Raw genomic sequence first — 21,006 nt, forward strand, 5'->3', positions numbered from 1 at the left:
AAATTCTTAGGTCTACTTTGTGGACATGAGTATATTTTCTCCACACAAAGGACAAGAGTGATCTCTTTATTGACAGATGATATTATGAGTCTGTTAACATTTAAAGCCCCAAGGATAGAGGGTAAAAAAGATCAACCGAAAGGCTGATTCCATCTTAGCATTAAAAAAGATAAGGGATAGAGTTTCATAATCCAGGGGCCAGCAATGCTTTCTGAGATGCTATTTCTGCAGATAAGAGATCTTGGTACAGTTCTAAGAGAGAACAGAAGTATAAAAAATGATCTACTCTCAGTGTCCAAATTAAAAAAAAAAAAAACCAACTCCATTTGGGGTTATCTGTCACTTTCAAAGCTCCTACTTGAGCCTCATGGTTCTGAGAAGTAGGCATCACCCCTCATACCTAACTGGGCGATCAGGAGGTGGAGCTGCCAGGTCGATGTCCGGCAGCATCTTGGGATGAAGAAACTGTCAAATAATCAGCAGCAGGCTCAAAAGACACAGGACTAAAATCCTATTTTAATGCCTAGTTCTTTCCTGAAGGCAGCTATTTGCATATTATTTATTTTTAATCTATAGCTGACAGATTGATTCATAATTAAAGCTGTGTCATATGTTTGCCCACCAACTCCCCTCTAAAACAGACTTAGGTAGGGTTTTAGGTGCCAGATTGAATCAAATCCTTTTTTTAAATCCCTTCAAAATATAGAAATGGTCTGAGCTTGACAATCCTATTGCTCCTGAGCTTCCCGAAAGCTGCTGACTGGGTGCTCCTATCAATTGAGTTATTATGGGAGTTCTCACCAACAAAAAAGATGACATCTCCTAGTGGAGACAATGTTGGACAGTGCCAAAAAGAAAGGAACGCCCGTCACACTCTGTTCAAAGCATCTTTAACGAAGCTGGTGTTAAGAGAAGTATCACTGAGCCCTACTGTGTGGCCAAATGCTGTTCTAAAGCAGTGGCTTTCGAGCTTTTAAAAAAAGTAGCAGAGCCATTTTCCAAAGGAACGATTATGTTATACACGCACCAAAATAAGACAATAAAAGTAATGAACATCATTTAGTGCCTTCTATGGAGCAGGCCTTGTGCAAGCACCGTGCATGCCTCATCTCATTTAATTAATCAGGGGAGTATTATTACCGAGTTCTGCGACTTGATGTGTCCTAAGTCTTACTCTGTCTAAAATTTAAATGTGTACTGGAAATAAGCAGCCATCTCTCTTCCCTCACCCAGCACCCAAAGAGCAATTACTTGACTGACTGTGGCAGGTTACAGCTGAGGGTATACAGAGTCATCTATGTTACAAAGAAATGGAAGCTTGGGAGGAACCGGAGAGAGTTCTTGGAGGCCGGCCGACCATTTGAGCATAGTGGGCCTGACTCCAGAGTGCCTGGCCTGGACAGCAGGCCACCCGGCTGCTCTGTGTCGGGTCCCTTCCCACACGGGCGATCCCCAGGGGCTTTTCTATAGAACAACAGAGGTGAACAGAGCAAGGGTTGGAAGTCACCGGTTTAGAAAAAGCAGACTCAGACAACAGAAATGTTACATAAGCTAAGCAAGAAACCATATTTACTCTACGTACAGACATATTCCTTTAACACTAAACTTCCAATTTTAAAAATGGGAGTGGGGTGGGCACCAAAGGATAAGCAGGAAGCCTTTTAAGGGTGATCAGTATGTCCACTGTTTTGATTTCACAGGTGCACACGCACTTTAAGACTCATCAGATTTATCGTGCACCAATTATGCCTCCACAAAACTGTAAGAAATGTTTTTTAAAATGTCTGATGCGAAGACTAAGAAAAGGAGAAAAGAGAACTTCAGGTGAATGGGATGGGATCACTGATGAATACACCCAAGTTTAAGGGAAATTTAGTACTGGAAAAGAACCACAGTCATAAAACGATCTATATTCTACCCAGTGACCGTTCATGATCGGAAATGTGACATAAGCAAACAAGTCTGGGGTAAAAATAAGAAACCAAGACAACAAGAGACTAAAAACAACTAGGCAGGAGAGAAAAGCACAGGAATGGAATCCACCGACTCCTTAAGGAAGGCAGGAGACGCAAAGAAATCAACAGACGTTTTAAGGTGGGTCCACCCTGACCTGCCACATCTGGAAACACAGACTAAAAACCTTTCTGCCAAATAGGCACGTCTCATGACCTAGCAATGCCACACCTGGGTATACGAGTGCCAGAAGCAAGGGCTTGCAGCTGTCAAAAGACTTGTCCAAGAATGTTCCCTAATAGCTTTATTTAGCATGGGCACAATCCACGTGTCTATCAACAGGAGAACAGAGAAACTCTGATTCTATTCATACACTGGAAATACTACACAGTAATGAAAAAGAACAAATTACCAGCCGATTCAATGACATGAAGAAACTTCATAGACAATTTAAGTTAAAAATAAAAAAAAAAAAAGCTAAGCCCCAAAAAGCACATCCTATCTGATCCCATTTATATGAAATTCAAAAACAGGCAAAACGAATCTCTGGTAACAAAGGTCAAACTAGAAGCAACCCTTTGGGTAAAGGAAACTAATGAGAAGAGGGCATGAGGGAGCCTCTGGAGGCTGGAAACACTGAATCCTCATCTATGTTGTAGTACTCAGCTGTCTACAGATGCAGAAATTTCATTGCGCTATACACTTAAAATTAGTATATTTCACTATATGCATTTTATAGCCAATTTACCTAAATTAAGGAAAAAAACACATACTGTTAGGTCTTAATGCCCCAGTTATAGTAGCTAAAGAGGAAATAAAGAACTCATTATAATAACATAAAATATGTATGGGGGAGTGTTTCTGAAAATTCACAGATGCAAATAGCACAAACAAGGACGATACCACTGAGGACAGAGAAGGCGGTAAAGGGATGAAAAGACCAAAGAAAAGAGGGAGACAGGAAGAAGGATGACATCCCCACCTTCTGAAAGGGGCCTGTTTTAGGCCTTCAGTTGGGTCAAAAATAGACTGCGTTTCCATCGACACTCCATGATATGGCCTACAGATGATGCTTATCTGCTAAGAGACGTTGCTTCTCTCCGTGCAAGTGACACTGCACAGAGGGTCCTGGGGTTTGAGTCTGCATGTCAGGGAGCCGGTCACGTCTGGTGGGAAGTCGGACGCTGCTCAGTCCACAGGAGAACTGCTGTTGCCTCTCGTGGAGGCAGCAGTCTGCAGACACCTCGCGGATCTGAACACATCTCACACTCGCACGCACCTTCTCCTTCCCCGGGCCAGACGCAGGACCTCCTGCCGTGGGGAGGAGAGGAGGAGGCCGCCTGCGAGGTGCTCTTGCAGCTGCTGCAGTGTATTATTGGTTCCAGAGTGAGAATTATTTTGACCATTCCAACTACCTTCCTCCCCCAAACACAAAGAACGGCTTCAATTCTTTAAAAACTGGCAGTACCCTGAAAAACAGCTTCTCTAGGGCTCAGAAACTTCACGTTTGACAGTGTTATCAGCTTCGAGCTGCAAGTCCAGGTCAAAATTCCATCACTGATATTGTAGAGAGATACCCCCCTTTCCTTCCCTGCTTTAGTTTCATGGCATTTTAGCAATCTTTGGTTAGTTAATACTCACAGTACAGCTGTTACGGAGGGCATCAAATTTGCGCTGGATTTCATCTCTATGTGCCTAAAAGGTAAGAAGTCGATTATAAATTGCTCATCGGGTGGCATACAATTCTACATGCTACGGGTCAACTACAGAGAGCAGCAGTTTGCCTGGAAAGCCAAGGACGCTGTTGCAGTAGCCCTGGCGTCTATTTTGAAAAGAGAGAATTAAGTCATCTCTGGCAACAAAAACGAGTCACAGGGATACACAAAGCTCGGCTAAAAACAATTAACTATTTAGACCACACCTGTACACATATTTTTTTTACAATTCATATTAACGCTATGAACTACTGGAAGAAAAGGATAAAAGCAACACAGGGTGAAGGTTTTATTCCCCTCTGTCTGTCCTCCTTCACTTGTCCTTCCCCAGCCCACTAGACACCCACACACACACCTACACACAACACTCACATGGACACACACGCAGACACACACAGGATGATAGCCAGGAAGAGGTAGGGACTTTTTTTTTTTTTAAATCAAAAGCTGCTGAGATCCAGAAAATCCCTCATTGACCTTGAAGTAAATAAACAGACAGTCTCTGCCCCAGAACAGCGGGTTTTGCTTTGATGGACAAGAATTTTGGGGGGGCCGTGCTACAAGCCTAACAGTGCGGTAGGATACAGGATCCTGTGCTTTCATTCTGCGAGGGAAGACAGAAAATAAGAGGTGTTAGTGTGTGGCCGCAGCCTGGGGCAAACGTGTGGGGGGACACAAAGAGTAGGCAGAGCAGGTGGGACTGGACGGTGGCCCGGAGCTTCTGAGGAGGGCGTCATTACACAGGAGAGGAAGAGGGACAGCCCAGGCCGACCTGAGGCTGGGGCCGCTGTGCCTGCCGAAGAGAAAAGGGACCCGCGGCCAGAGCAGAGGTTTGCAAGCTTCAGACTGACTCAACAGCAAGAAAGATGATGGGGCTCTTTGGTTTGTTTTTCTGCTTGGTTGTATTCGGTGACATAGAGCAAGCGCTGTAGAAGACATCAGAGTGTGCCTTGGCTAGTAAAGGTGAGCACTGTCTTAGGAAGCTTTTATTTAGGTACCAAAAGACACCTTCAAGCGGTCTAGTGTGCATGTTATTAGAGTCTCTGAAGGAGTACACAAGTGAGAAGAAATATATATATGAAAAAATTATATATATGAAAAAATAATGGCCATAAATTTGTCAAAGCCAATGAAAGCCATCAACCCACAGACATAAAATCTTCACTGAATCCCAATCACAAGAAAAATGAAGGGAATTAAAGTACATCATGATCAAAGTGTTTACAGCCAGGAATAAAGAGAAAATCTTAAAGTATATTATGATCAAAGTGTTTAAAGCCAGGAATAAAGAGAAAATTTTAAGACAGAGAAAAGGACTCATTACATATAGAAGAACAAAGATAAGACAGATTCTCAAAAAAGGTGGTATGGAGGTAGGGAGAGCTAGGATGGGGTGGGTGGGCGTAGTCAAGAATATCGTAAGAGACTTTGAGAGATGTGGTGGATTATGGTACCATTTACTTAGCTCTGAAAGCCCAAAGAGCCACTCATTTTCAGGAAGAAGCAAAAGTGGTCCTTTCCTTAAAAAAAGGGAAAAAGAAAAAGCATCCTCTACACGATCTATAAGACAACTAAATCTAAGAAAGTAGAGCAAAATATTTACAATACCAAAAGGAAAAATGAACAACAAAAAGTCAACCTAGAATTCTATACCCAGCAAAAATATCTTTCAAGAATGAAGGGGTATTAAGGGCTTTCTCAGACATACCAAAGCGGAAGGAATTTGTCACCAGTAGCCCTACACTGGAAGAAATGTTAAAGGAGCACTTCAAGCAGAAGAAAAATGGCAACTAGAAGTTTGAACCTGCACAAAAAAGAATGAGGAGTGACTGGAAAATGGTGAAACAAAACAAAAATAGGTAGTGGCATAGATTATTCATAAATAAAATTATTTAGAATCAACTTCCAAAATAATTTGCCCATATTTTTATAAATGAATTTAATAAATTATATTTTTTTTCCCTAAAAAGCAGCCTGCTTTCTGGCCAGTTCTATAGTCTGGATGTTGAATGTCTCCCAAAGGTGCACAGGCTACGGCTTAGCCCACAGGGTGGACTGCGGATGGGCTCCTAGGATGCGCTGTGAGCACTCAGGTGTTCAGGTCCGGTGGGGCCCCGGTCACTGGGGCAGGGCCTGAAGGGGGCTGTGTGGCCCGGCCCCTTTTTCTCCTGCCATCTTTGCTTTCTGTTCTGCCATAAACTCCTGCCATGTGCTGCCTAACCAGGGCCCAAACAAGGGGTTCACCCACCATGGGCTGGAATGGCCCAAACTGTGACCTGAAGGTTTTTTTTTTTTTTTTTTTTGGGGGGGGAGGTAGGTACTGGGGATGGAACCCAGGGCTTTCTACCTCCAAGTTACACCCCCAGCCCTATTTTTTTGGTGGTACTGGGGTTCCTGGAAGCCCTTCTACCTCCGGGCTACACTCCCAGACCTATTTTATACTTTTTACTTGGAAACAAAGTCTCTTAAGCCAGCACAGCTGGCCCCTGGGTTCCATCCCCAATACCACAAAAAAAAAAAAAAAACTTTATTTTCAGAAAACAGATGACAGGGTGAGTTTGATTCCTGGCTTCACTTTGCCAGACTCTGCCCTAAAGGACTACTTAGTGTGAACACTTTCAAAGACAAACCAGAAGTTGAAGATGGAATCAACCCCTCTGAGGCATAAGCAGTGATCTAAAAAAGCTCACTGGCCTAGAGCCCCCTGTTCCACTTTCTTACCTTCTGCTTTCTGATTAACAGTAAAGTTCCCAAATCACACTGCACCATTAAAAACTCATTTAACTGATCTGCTGCCGCCTGAAACCTCAGCCACTAGTACTGGTTCCTTTCCATTAAAATCACCCATTGTAGGCCCTCCAATCATTTCACACATCAAAGGGCAATCCTCTCTGAAGGAATAATAGAGTGAACTAGAGTCATTATGACTTTTGGTTTATTACTGATTGTGAAACATACATAAACATGAAATGTAAAACCGACCTGCTGCAGATGCCGAGAAATACTACAGGCATTTAACAACTACTGAACTAGTTGGAGTAAAAAAATAGCAAGAGGTATGACTCATATTTTTAAAAATAAATTTTTAAAAAAGCCAAAGATCACAAAATAGTATATACAAGGGTAGTAAAATATGTAAGACAAGCTATGAATTCTCTCAATGAAATACACGAATGTAAATTTGGTATAAGATGTTGAGGACCTCTCGGCCACTTAGTGCTTTCCAAATAAAATTTAAAAAAATTAGAGCCAGGCATGGTAGAGCATGCCTGTAATCCCAGTACTTGGGAGGCTGAGACAGGAGGATCACAGGTTCGAGATCAGCCTCAGCTACTTGGTGTGGCCTTCTGCAATTTAGTGACACCCTGTTTCAAAATAAAGAATAAAAAATAGGGCTGGGGGTATAGCTCAGAGGTAGAATGCCCCTGGGTTCCATCCCCAGTACCACAAAGAGAGAGAGAGAGATAGATAGGGCTGGGGTCATACCTGAGAGAGATAGATAGGGCTGGGGTCATACCTGAGAGAGATGCATAGGGCTGAGGTCATACCTGAGAGGTAGAATATTCCTGGGTTCAATAATAAAAAAAATTTTTAATTCATTTATTTTTGTGTGTGTGATTCTAGGGACTGAATTCAGAGGCAATGTACCTCCGAGCTATACCCCCAGCCTGATGTTTATTTTTAATTTAGAAAAAAGGTCTTGCTAAGTTGCTGAGGCTGGCTTTGAATTTGCGACCCTCCTGTCTCTGCCTCCCAAGTGCCGGGATTATGGGTGTACATCATCACTCTTGGCTAAAAATAAACATTTTTGAAAAGGGGGATTGGGAGTATAGTTTAGAGGTAAAATGTCTATGGGCTTCAATCTCTGGTACCAAAAGGAAAAAAAAAAAAAAAAACTGAATACCCCAGGAAATGCAAATGTTCAAACAGGGAAAAAAATGTCAGATGGTATCTTAGCATTATTACAAAAACAAGTCTGACCTTGGGACTCACCAGGGACCCACAGACCCGCCTGGAAACCACTGACCTAGGAGGTGGGTGGCACCAAGGTGGACTGAGAAGACGACGGCCACACTCTCTTTTGGAACTCTTTATGCCATCATTAAAGTAAGGAAAGTTCCAGTAAGTAGAAGCCTTGAGGAGTGGGAGGGCCCACCAAACCGAGGGCAGGAAGCCAGTGTGGGACCAAATGAGTATAAGAACAAGGGGGCGGGAACACCAAGCGGGCCACGTCTCTGCGAGGCCACGCGTACCCACGGCACATCTGTGCTCCACAGAGCATGCAGGCTCACATCCCCTTCCTCAGACCGAGGCCACATGGAGTCCTAACGATCAAGTCAGGCAAATAAATAAATAAATAAATAAATAAATAAATAAATAAATAAATAAGAGAAATGTTCTCTCTTCTACCAATAAATAATAAAATGCCTTTTAAAAGCATGTTTTTTCTTAAATTTGATTTTCTTGTTGTTCTTTACCTTGACTCAATCTCAATCTCTGCCTTTTTTTTTTTTTTTTTTTTTTTTTTTGTACTGGGCATTGAACCCAGGGGCATTTTGCCTCTAAGCTAACCCTCCAGGCATTTTTATTTATTTATTTTTGTTTTGTTTTTATTTTTTATTTTTTTGGTACTGGGTTTCCTGGAAGCCCTTCTACCTCCGGGCTACACTCCCAGACCTATTTTTTTTTTAATTTTTTATTTGGAAACAGGGTCTCTTAAACCAGCGAGGCTGGCTCCGAACCAACGCGATCCTCCTGTCTCCACCTCCCAAGCGCGGGGATTACAATCATGCGCCACAACGCCCGGCTTTATTTTGTATTTTGAAACAGGTCTCTCTACATTTCCCCAGGACCTTGCTAAGTGGCTGAGGCTGGCCTCGAACCTGTGACCCTCCTGTCTCGGCCTCCCAAGTACTGGAATTACAGGCGTGCACCACTGCCCAGCTCAGTCTTGGGTTTTGATGGCCTGTTTCAATGAGTGGGTAAAGTGAGAGTGGGAGGAAGGGGAGCACTGGGAGGCCAACATCAGCTGCCTCCCAGTGGCCTCTGCCGTGCTCCCTCGATGGACAGCTTCATTTTGCTGTGCTCCATTTAACTTGGTCCAGGGGTGGAGGCCAAGCAAGGTAACGGCTTCCTTCTCCGACCAGGCGATGAGCACCTCTTAGAGCGAAGCAGTTATAGCCCATTTGACCATTCCCTTTTATTGATAAACCATCAGGCTATGAAACTGACAAACTTCCCAGGAGGCCACTTGAGATCCAGGATGCTTCAGTTTGATTAATGGCTTGTTTTGGGTCAGATCTTGAGCCTCAAACAATGAGAAAGGAGGAATGTACTGCATTTCTATTTTTTTTTTTTTTCTCTTGGGAGCAAAGCCAGGGAGGCCATTGTTATGACAACCACATCTGTCCATTACCAGCCAGCTCTACATAACAAGAGGAGGGGAAGGAGAAGGCCCACACCTAAGACTGGAACTACACGGGGGGGTTTGGGTTCCACAGGACTGGCTCACCAACAGCTGTCGGCACGAAGGCCCTTCCGCTGTCGTCTTGAACAAGCTCCGTTTTTCACAGCACCTTCCTCTGCGAAAGCAACTGAACTACGGTTTCTAGGACTGGGAGGTTTATTCACTCATTCATTTATTTATTTTTAAGAAGATGCTTGGAGGCAGTGATCTCATCTGACTAAATTAAGTCATGACTTGCTGCTGTGCTCGGCTCCTAGAAGCCATTAGAAACAGCACATTCCAACCATCAGCAAGGCAGGATTTACAGGACTAATTTCCCCACAGATAAACAGCAGTGGCACATGCTCCATTTTATATCCTTCTTCCAAACAGGGCCAGGATAAGATACCTGGCTACCACCTGCCCTCCCAGCTCCCACAGAGTAGCAAGATAAATATGTCCTTCTCTGCTGCTCCAGGGGAAAAGGATTAGAGGAATTACAGGCCGATCCCCTGGGGAGAAAAAGCTCAAGGCTCAGCACTGGGCACAGAGAAAGTGCTCATTAAATATGGGTGACATCGCTGAAGTCTCCCTTTCAGAGCTTGGGTGTTGATACAGGGGGGGAATATTAATACGCAATACTCTACATACCAGGGGTTTAGATGTCTTCCTACAGCAGCTAAGAAAGGCTAGCTGTCCCTCTCTATCCCCTCAACTTCAGCAAGTCTCTAAGCCTTCCTGGCATGTACTTTTATAGATCATTTCATTTCTCGCTCCAGTGTTTTCTTCTATGCATTTATTTTTTTTCTCTTTGCCTTTTCATTCTTACTGTGTCCTGACTATTTTGCACTTTGCCAAGTGGCTTTCAATCCATTTGAAAACCAAGTAGAGAATAAACAAGAGATGGCTCTATTATATTTTTCCAAAGTAAATATTGGTAGCACATGGCCGCCACTGAGCAAGTTTCCTCATACAGATGACAGAACTTGGACAGTCTTGGATAGACAGAGTCTGGATCTATAGCCAGAGGTGGTGAAAATCCTGGGGGATCTGGGATGCATAAGTGTTTTCTATACATAAATTATTCTATACCGCCAGGATAATGTCAACCTTTGTGTTCCTGACTTGTCCTGTAAGGACTCTAGCACTGAAAGATCACAGTCCTAAATCAGATCAAATAATAGCACCCCTAAACCCAACAATGGAAGAAATAACTTCTAAAAATAAAACTAGCTTAAAGATACACACACATGCATGCACGCACACACGCATGCACACATACACACATGCACACACACACACACACACACACACACACACACACACACACACTACTTTTAAACAAGGTAAATGATAGCAGTGACTGTGCATAGCCATGTATAGAAGTTACCCCACTCTAAGAGATGTCTAGATCTTAGCTGATGGAGAGAGGGCTAGCATCCAAGTTGAATCAGAATGAATAAGGTACCCATTTTAAAAACGCTGGACCCAAAGGAGAGGGCACCATGAGTGTGCCCATCTGTTTGACAGGTACAGAATGCAACTATGAGAAATGTATATGCATGCTTGCCTTTAGCCATTAAATATCATTCCGTTTTATGGGCTCAGAGTCCAAGCCCACCAAGCAGCCTTCCAAGAGTAATGGGATTTTCTTAGTAGATTTCCCTGAAAGGGGAAAAAACAATGGTGGTGACTGGTCACTCAAGAGTGTCCCAGTCACCTTGGCAGTTGTTCCTCTCACCATAAGTAAATGAGCTGGCATTTTATATAAAAGACTCTTGTGAATTTTGTTACCCTGGGTCAGTGCCCTGTGAGAATGATCAACTGTGGGAAAATGACCCAAAAGTCTCATTTTTAGACTTCCAGAAAAAACTGAGGTCTAACCCAATGAGGCATCTCCATGTTCTACCTCCTGAGGCCCCTGGCCTGCTGGGTAATCTAGTCTCTCAGAAGGATCAGGGAAGCCAGGTCCCTTTTAGAGAAAGAAGCTCTCATTCAGAAGACTTCCCCATCTGGATCATACCAGAGGCATACCAAAGACAAGAAACATGCCGGGCGTGGTGGCGCACGCTTGTAATCCCCGTGCTTGGGAGGTGGAGACAGGAGGATCACGCAGGTTCGAAGCCAGCCTTGCTGGCTTAAGAGACCCTGTCTCCAAATTAAAAATATATATATATAAAAATAGGTCTGGGAGTATAGCCCAGAGGTAGAAGGGTTCCATCCCCAGTACCCCCCCAAAAAAAAGAAAAAAAAAAAAAAGACATGAAACAGAATATCCAGTGTAACAAAGAAAATGGTAAGCCTGGAGTGGAAGTCCACGCTTGTAATCCCAGTACTTGGGAAGCTGAGATAGGAGGAATGTGGGTTCGAGGACAGCCTCAGCAAGTAGTGAGACTCTCATCAACCTAGCAAGACCCTGTTTCAAAAATAATAATAAAATGAGGCTGGGGGTATAGTTGGGAGTTAGAATGCCTCAGGGTTCAATCCCCAGTATCCAAAAAAAGAGAAAAAAAGGTAGCATAAATGATGTTAGCCAAAACAAAAAAATAGAACTATGGTATAAAGGGTTACCGTAAGATATAGACCCAGGTACACATATTATGGCTGAAACTGAAATGTAAAACAAAATGACTGTTTTAAAAAGAAGATATAAAGAAAGAACGTTTCAAAGTCCTAAGGAAAGCTCAGATCTTGCCAGTCGTGATAATATACTAATTCCGACATACGAGAAGTCAACAGAAGCCAGTTTTCTGTCCATTAACTATCTCTGTGTATTGCTTGTTTCCTCGTGGAATCTCTTAAGAGTGAGCAGAGATCCTCATGCCACACTCATCCGAACCTACACTTCTCAACCTGCTGGTGCTGCCCCCAGACCTACCGTGAGGGCCTGGATCTCCTCTTCCGCCTCCGCAGTGGTCTCCTCCAGTTCTGTCTTCGCCTGGCGAAGCTGGCTCTCCAGGGCGGCCCGGGCAGCCTGCAGGGCTGTCAGTTGAGACTCACGTTCTTGCAAGGACAGCTGCAGCTCTGTGAGTTGCCGCTTCAGCTCCAATTTCTGTTCCTCGTGTTCCAAGCTGACCTGAGAGAAGGAGACAAATGCTTATAAATGGATCTTTTGCCGGGCGTGGTGGTGCACGCTTGTAATCCCAGCGCTTGGGAGGCTGAGACAGGAGGATCGCACAGGTTTGAAGCCAGCCTCAGCTACTTAGTGAGGCGCTCAAGCAACTTAGTGAGACCCTGTTTCAAAATAAAGTATAAGCCGGGCGTGGTGGCGCACGCTTGTAATCCCCGCGCTTGGGAGGCGGAGACAGGAGGATCGCGCAGGTTCGAAGCCAGCCGCGCGCGCTGGCTTAGGAGACCCTGTTTCCAAATAAAAATGTAAAAATAGGTCTGGGAGTGTAGCCCGGAGGTAGAAGGGCTTCCAGGAACCCCAGTACCACCAAAATAAATAAATAAATAAAAATAAATAAATAAAGTATAAAATAGGTCTGGGAGTATAGCCCAGAGGCAGAAAAGCCCATGGGTTCCACCCTCAGTACCAAAAAAAAAAAAAAGGATCTTTCATATGAATGAATCACTACGAATCCCACTATCATGTCTAATTACAATGCACCAATAAAATATTTTTTTAAGAAAATCAGGAGAATGTATAGTTAGTCCTCCAGATCCATGAGTTCTGCATGGATTCAACCAATTATAGATTGAAAATATTCAGAGAAAATTAAACTGCATATTTAAATGAACCTGTATGAACATGTACAGACTTGTTATTGTTCCCCAAATAGCACAGTATAATAAGTTACACAGCATTCTTTTTATCCATGCCTGGTGATCAGACATGATGATGGCATCCCAAGCGACAGAGGCAGACGTGCACAAGTACTTGGTGGGCCTCCCTACAGCATTTCACTGTATCACCACTCTAAGTAATCTAGGACGACTTAAAGCATAGAGAAAGGCGCATGTTGGTTCTGTGGAGACACTGCTTGGTTTTATATAAGAGACTTGAGCATCACAGATTTGAGTATCACTGAGGGATCCTGGAAGCAATTTCCTATGGATGCTGAGACTGTATATACTAACCATCTCTTTCTTACAAACATTCCAATACCTGGGAAGGCAGGTATTTTTCAAGAGAAAAAGCACACAGCAAGAATCCCAAATGAAAATTATGATAATTGTGCTTATTCAAAAAACATTTAAAGGTAACTGGATATAAATAATATTAGTAACAGGGACACCGCTACAATTAAAATGCAAATGGGACAGTCTGCTCAACTATTTATTTTAAATGTTCTTGTTCTGAACACTAGACATTAATGCCATATTTCAAGGTAATCATTCTTTCCTGCGTCTACCTATCCGTTCACCTCTCTACTTAACATTTCATCCATTCGTTTAAGAAAAATGTACTCATCAATTTCTGTGTAAAAAGGAATATGGAGGGTGAAATATCTCTATGCCTTCAAGTTGGGAAGAAAATTTAGACCAACCGTTCCCATACACTGTGGACAGTGCAATGGTCAAGACATGTAGAGATACTGTGGGAGCAGAGAAGAGAGGTGGAAAAGCTAACTTAGAATCTGAAGAACTTATAAGCACCAGACAAGCAGAGGAGAGAGGAAAGACATTCCAGAGACAGCAAGACATCCAAAGGCCTGGAGGTGAGCGAGAGGACAGCATTTCTGCTGACCTAGCAAACCCTCACAAGGCTGTTCTAGGGACCGACTGATGCCACACTCAGAACAGCTGCTCACTGCCCTCCGGGAGCTCACTGTCTACAGGGACTCGGGGTGGCTCAGCACTCCAGACTGTGGGGATACAAAGACGCCGCCTGGAGGAGAAGGCTCCCCTGCAAAGGTGGCACCCAGGTCTCAAAGGCTGTAGGGGTGGAAAGAATGACTGGCTAAAAGCTCTAGCCCACAGGGTGTAGTGGCTAATCTGAGTGGGCGGGGACACAGGACAGAAGGGAGCCGCAAGCCTCCTGGCGTTTCTGGCCAGGTGCACGGCCCGTGGTGAGAGTGCCGGCTCTAACTAGAAGAGAAACGTGGTGGCGCACGCTCGTAACCCCAGCATTAGAGAGCTGAGACAGGAGGATCGCGGTTCGCGGACAGCCTCAGCTACTTAGTGAGGCCCTCTGCAACTCAGGGAGACCCTGTTTCAGAATAAAGAATAAAAAATAGGCTGGGGGTGTAGCTCAAAGACAGAACGCACCTGGGTTCCATCCCCAGTACTGAGAAAGAAAGAAAGAAAGAAAGAAAGAAAGAAAGAAAGAAAGAAAGAAAGAAAGAAAGAAATCTCAGCACTCTGAACTCCAGCCCCATGGGAGACAGGCGAGTGGGGAAATTGAATGTTTACTGCAACAGGGATCAGAGGTGCATGAGGAGGTCGGGGTCTGGGTTGGAAATCGAGATCTGGGAATACTTAGTGAATCAGCAGGAGCTGAAGCCATCACTGAGAGGTCTCTCTAGTGGTGCTGATGACGACAATGAGGATGGGCTGTTGCATCCAACAGGACTTAAAAGTGCCAGGCAATGTACTAACTCATTCTGTCCTCAAGAAAACTCGGGAAGGAGGTATTACCAAAATCCCCATTTTATAAGCAGGCAAACTGGCACCGAGAGTTTAGATGACGCAGGGCTGGCCAAACACTGCACCTTACTTCGTCTTATTTAAATGCCAGCCGTCAGAGTAGGCTGGGAATGAAAAATCCCCTGTGCCCCTTGGCAAAACCAGGAGAGGCAGGTGACAGAGTCCCGCGGAGGACGGGAGCCGGCTGCCGGGTGATGAAGAGAGCCCAGCAGCCCGGCACCTTGGTGATCCCACACTTTTAGCTGGAGGAGAGGTATCACTGCACGCACACAGGGAAGAAGGAAAGCCCAGGGCCCTTTAAGGTGACCAACTCTGCCCTTAATCTCAATAGCAGCGTGTTGCCAAGAGAAGAGGGACTGGCCTTGTTATATTTAGAGCTAAACTCCAAAACTCCCAGGGAGAATATAGAGCCCAGAACCTCTCATGAAATTTTAAGTTTCTGCCACCATCCTTGGGGAGCTAGCTATACTGATTCAAGTAAAACGTAACAAGCTTCCCTGGAGACATTTTAATTGCCCAGATGAGCTACAGTTGCAGGGCAGCCTTGGTAAGACACATTTATGTGAAAGAGAAGCAAAAGACAGCCAGACAATGTTCCTGGGCTAAAGAAACCTGTCTGGATTATTTACACTCAAGCCCTTAAGGCTGACTCTGCTGGGAAGAGTAAAAGTGTAGCCCAGATAATAAGATTTAGACCACCGCAAAAGGCTTCCAGACAACCTAGAGCAATGATTTTCAAGCTCCAGAGAGGATGAGAATCACCGGGGAACTTGTTAAAAATGCAAATTCCTTTACCTCTTCCTGATTTTGTTTTTAAAAGCTGAAAGGACGAGGAGGACGCTGCATTTTCAAACACTCCGGGCGATCCTGATGGATGGGCACACACCTTGATGACCTCCGAGAAACAGGAGACTGTACCTTTCCCATCCTTTGGAGACAGTGGCTTCCTTTTAACATTCCAGTGCAAACTGAGCCACATCTACAGATGAGTATTCCCCAGGGTTTAGTCCTCAGCCCTGTCTGCTCAACAGTGGTTTCCTTAAGAAAGCTCATCAGCTTCTTTTTTTTTTTTTTTTTTTTTGCGGGTCTGGGGATGAAACCCAGGGGCATGTGACCTCCAAGCTATACCCCCTGCCCTGTTTTTTATCCTTTATTTGGAAACAGGGTCTCACTAAGTTGCAGAGGGCCTCACTAAGTAGCTGAGGCCGTCCACGAACTGCGATCCTCTGGTCTCGGCCTCCCAAACGCTGGGATTACAAGCGCGCGCCGCCACGCCCGGCGGTCATCAGCTTTCTGAAGGACTCTATCACAAATACATGGGCACCTACTGTGCACAGCACGCTCAGCCCAGGTGCCCAATGCCCAGTGACCACTTTGCAGTCCTGCTTTTGCAGGGCCAGCTAACCCTGGCTGCTAGGCTGAAAGCCCCAAGATCAGAAACTGGTCTGTTACCACCACTGGATACCAGGCTAGTAATTGGAACACAGTAGGCATTTAATAAATACACAGTGAATACATAAATATAACTTCATGGCTTCAATCGGCCTCAAGATAGCGACAACCAAATTGCTGTATTTTCCTTTCAAACACCTGGTTTTTCAAGCCAGGTGTGGTGGTGCATGCTTGTAATCACAGTACTTGGGAGGGCTGAGATAGGAGGACTGCAAGTTCCCAGCCAGCCCCAGCTACTTAGTGAGGCCCTGTTTCAAAATAAGGAATAAAAAATAGGGTTGGGGAAATATAGCAACATAGCAACATATGCATACCTATGTTCATAGCAGCACAATATGTAATAGCCAAAATATGGAACCAACCCAGATCACCATCAACAGATGAATGGATAGCAAAACTGTGGGAAATACACACAATGGAATTCTATTCAGCCATAAAGAAGAACAAAATTATGTCATTTGCAAGGAGATGGAAAACCCTGAAGAACATTATGTTAAGTGAGATCAGCCAAGCACAAAAGAAGAAGATACATATGTTTCCTCTAATATGCCCAAACTAGGAAACACAAAGAATACCAGTGGGACTCCAGTTATTGAAGGGGAAATACTAGCTAAGTTTGGATGGTAAGATAGGAGAGGAGGAAGGTCGGTCTTGATTAACGAGGGTCTACACCTGAACATGTGTAAAATTATGAATAGGTCATGATTAACCTGGACAGCCATTGGTGGGAGAGGGGAAAGGAAAACGGGGGCGGGGGGGGGAGGGCATCAAATATAGTGTAAATGTATACTATTTACGTTCAATAAAAAAATTGTTTAAATAAAAAAAAAAATAGGGTTGGGGGTGTACCTTAGAGGTAGAATGCCCCTGGGTTCGATCTTCAGTACAGTAAAACAAAACAAAACCTGGTTTATCTTCCCAGCTTCTTTGTATCTCTGAAAAGCACTACCATCCATCACACAAACCTAAGTTTGTCTTTTCTTTCTTTTTTTTTTTTGTGGTGCTAAGGGTGGAACCCAGGGACATCCTACCTCTGAGCTACACACACCTGGCCCTATTTTTAATTCTTTATGTTTTATTTTTATTTTATTTTTATGTGGAACTTTTTTTTTTTTTTTTGGTGGTACTGGGGTTCCTGGAAGCCCTTCTACCTCCGGGCTACACTCCCAGACCTATTTTATATTTTTGAAACAGGGTCTCTTACGCCAGCGCGGCTGGCTTCGAACCTGCGCGATCCTCCTGTCTCCGCCTCCCAAGCGTGGGAATTACAAGCGTGCGCCACCATGCCCGGCTATGTGGAACATTTTTTAAATGGCATACATACAGACTGTGCTGGTGCCCTCTCCCCCGCAACCCCCACTTCCCCTTCCCTCCTCCCAACAGTGAGTATCCAGGTTAACCATGCTACACTCATACTTTTACACATATTCCGATGTAGCTCCTCCATTAATCAACCTCAGCCTTCTTCCTCTCCTCTCCTTCCATTCTAGCTTTGCTGAGGTTTCCCCTCCATTATCTGGAGTCCCTCTGGTATTGCTTATTTTGAAACAAGGTCTCATTAAGTTTCAGAGGGCCTCACCAAATAACTGAAGCTAGCTGTGAACTTGATATCCTGTCTCAGCCTCTTAAGTACTGGGATTACAAGTGTGTGCCACCACACCTGACTGGTTTTGTCTTCTTTAATTTTTTTTTTTTCTTTTTTTTTTTGCAGTACTGGGAATGGAACCCAGGGGCGTTCTACCGCCAAGCTACACCCTCAGCCCTAGGTTTTATTCTTTATTTTGAAACAGGGTCTCCCTGAGTTGCAAAGAGCCTCACTAAGTAGCTGAGGCTGTCTGCGAACCGTAATCCTCCTGCCTTAGCCTCCCAGATGCTGGGATTACAAGTGTGTGCCACCACGCCCGGCTTGATTTTTCTTTTAATCTTTGGCGGGGTTATGAGACATCCGCCACTGCCACTGAGCTTGGCTGTGCAGCCAGCACTGCTCAACTCCAGGCAAGGCCTTCAGGAAATCCTGCTAAGTGTTCTGTTCCATTTACATAATCTCTACATGACCCTGGGAGGGAGATACATTATCAGTGATGCTTTTCAGGTAAGAAATTATAAGCACAGAGAGATTAGGGAGTTTGCAAAACTAACAGAGGTTGCAGAACTAAAGGAGCAGTGGAGGTAAAGTCTAACCCAGGCCCACACGGTCCAGCCTGTGTTCTCAACTGCTCTGCACAAAGCTTCCTGCATATTCACTGATTTACGCTGGGAAGCTGGCTGTCTTGGAAGCCTCTCAGAGGTCATCCCTCGTTCTCACCTCCCTCAGCCTTGTTTCTAGCTCCAGCAGCCGATTTTTGTCGCTGTGGTCTTGATGGCTGATTTTCTCCAGCTGTTCTTCCAGCTTTCGGTTCTGGGCCTCCAATTTCCCAGCCTGGGTCTCCAGGTAAAACTTCTGTTGCCTGAGTTCTGAAATCATCTCTTCCTGGGCCTTCCTGGTGGGGGAGGGGGTGGGAAGAGACAAACAAAATCACGGGCATGTCAGAGGTGGACTTGTCTCCTCGGAAGGACAGACAGAAACAAGGAGAGAGGTGTCCTTGTTAAGCCGACTGTGGTCGCTCCCAGTTGCCCTCCTGCTCGGTCCTTGTAGGCACGATCGCAGCTGGGAAGCCTGAGGACCCCTCAGTCCTCGGCTAAGCCTCTCACCCGTGGGGTCGGGAGCGTGAGAGACACTAGCATTTCACTGCCTTGGTGGACCTGCTTGCTGTTTCCTCTTAGAGTCTGTATAGGTGAAGAGACCTCCTGAGAGTAGAGAGTGCCCCCAGCAGCTCATCAACACAGGCTCTGGACACAGAACGCTATTCCTTGGAGATCTCTGCAGGACTTCCTCGCCTCTCCCCCAAACTGCTTACAATACCGGAAACCAGAATGACGCAAAGACCAAAACGCAGTCTACAGAGCTGTTTTGAAAGTTCCCTAAAGAGAGAGCCTAAGGAGAAGAAATGATCCTGGAGATGGCGGTTCTTCAGGTGAGGAGATCAGGACCAGAGTGCTCCTGACTCCGAGGCCCCCCAGGCCCGCCTTCAGGCGCAGCCTCGCGGCTGTAGAGTGGACCGCCAACGGGTGTGCACAGATCACCTCCTGCTGATTGCAGGAGGCAAGTCTGGGGAACAAGGACAGCAGCTTTCCAAAAGCACTCTAAAAATAGCCTCATTAGAGAGAGCAAAACACTCTCTAATCTGATGGTAATTTGAGGTATTTAAGAAAGCCTAGCTCAAAAGAGAGGCCACAGTGGAGAGAGACCACTAAAGAGAGGGCAAATTACACAAGTACAGGAGGACTGGGCCAAAGTGCAGAAGTAATTGACTCTGCCCCGGCTCCATCCCGGAGAAGGAGAACGGTTTATGTGCCAGGAGAGAGAAAAATATAATAATGTACAGTTAGAAAATATCAAGACTTACATGTTCCTCTGGGTGAAGAGGCTGCTGTTTGCTGCAAGTTTATTGGCTTCCGACAGCTCCACAATCCTCTGTTCTAGGGATCTGATTTTGGAATCCATAGCATTGATCATCTGAAACACAGGGGATCATTGAGACCTCACATGTAATTATTCCTGACTAGGAGGGACATGGGCCATGTGAGCCGAGGTTCCAGTCTCAACTGAATGCCTGCAGTTTGGCCAGGGATCCTGACGTGCTCTGCTCGGCGGAAGATCACAGCTAACGCCAGTAAGACTGTGTTCAGTGGGTGTCAAATAAAAATGAAGGGCCCCCACACTAGTTAAGTGGCTTGCATTAAGAACACACAGAAGAGCCGAGTATGGTGGCACATGCCTGTGATGCCAGCCCTTGGGAAGCAAAGACAGGAGCATCACAGGTTCGCAGCCAGCCTCAGCAACTTAGTGAGGCTCTCTGCATCTTCGTGAGACCTTGTTTCAAGGTAAAAAAGAAAACGGGGACGGGGGTATAGCTCAGAGGTAGAATGCCCAGTACCACAAAAACAAAAAACAAAATAAAACAAAAAAAAGCACACACACACACACACACACACACACACACACACACGCACACACACACACACACAAAGGACCTCTTTAGAAACCGGCAATCCTGGGACTAAGCAGGCCTCCTGTATTTCTATGGCATGTGACGCGAGCCCACAGGAGACTCTAACGTGAACACAGGGTCATGCCTACCACATCCTATTTCTTTACGTTGGTGTTCCCCCAAGAAATTAAATAAGAACTGCGGGGGCGGGGGAGTGATCGAGTAGGGTGAGTGGTTGAAAATAATTTCCTAGGACTGTCCCTTAGATACTCTTTTTTTTTTGGTTTTTTTTTTTTTGGGGGGGGGTAGGGACTGAACGCCGGGGACACTACCTCTGAGCTATACCCCCAGCCCTTCTTTAATTTGAAATTGGATCTCGCTAAGGTGCTGAGGGCCTCCCTAAGTTTGCCGAGGCTGGTCTCAAACCTGCGATCCTTCTGTCTCAGCCTCCCAAAAGCTGGGGTCACAGGTGTGTGGCAAGGTGCGCAGCCTCTCCCTATGGGTTCTATGTGGAAAGTCTCCACAGGGTCTGAGATGACCTGAATACAGCGCTAAGCGGCAGCAGACTGAATCCTATGAGCGGCAAGTCTCTGAGACTACTGCCTACGTGGGTTTAAAAGGAGAAACGGGCAAGGGAGTGAGGGCCACCGGGCATTCTGAAGAACCGCAGCCTCGTGGACAGCAGCTCAGCAGGAGTTCCTAAGGGGGAGTGGAAAAGTGGCCACCGGCTCCACCAGTGCTCTGGGGAGAGGAAGCTGTTGCAGAGATAGCTTCCTGTGACCTACAAATTCCACAGATTACACAGAAATGAGAAGTTGCC

At 45.2% G+C, this 21,006-nt stretch overlaps 1 protein-coding gene across 3 annotated transcripts in view; it reads right to left on the reverse strand.

Moving 5' to 3' along the window:
- The window catches only part of CIT (citron rho-interacting serine/threonine kinase), a gene marked incomplete at both ends in the record, with an annotated part of 188,114 nt that overhangs the window by 48,505 nt on the left and 118,603 nt on the right, over nt 1–21,006 (reverse strand). For all 3 annotated transcript variants that reach the window (XM_080717685.1, XM_080717686.1, XM_080717684.1), the window contains 4 exons: nt 3,595–3,648; nt 11,993–12,190; nt 18,461–18,635; nt 19,602–19,711. In XM_080717685.1, the coding sequence (XP_080573811.1) occupies nt 3,595–3,648; nt 11,993–12,190; nt 18,461–18,635; nt 19,602–19,711 (537 nt within the window). The remainder of the gene's footprint in view (nt 1–3,594; nt 3,649–11,992; nt 12,191–18,460; nt 18,636–19,601; nt 19,712–21,006) is intronic.

Source organism: Muscardinus avellanarius (assembly GCF_963383645.1).
Source record: "Muscardinus avellanarius genome assembly, chromosome: 21".
Taxonomy (NCBI): domain Eukaryota; kingdom Metazoa; phylum Chordata; class Mammalia; order Rodentia; family Gliridae; genus Muscardinus; species Muscardinus avellanarius.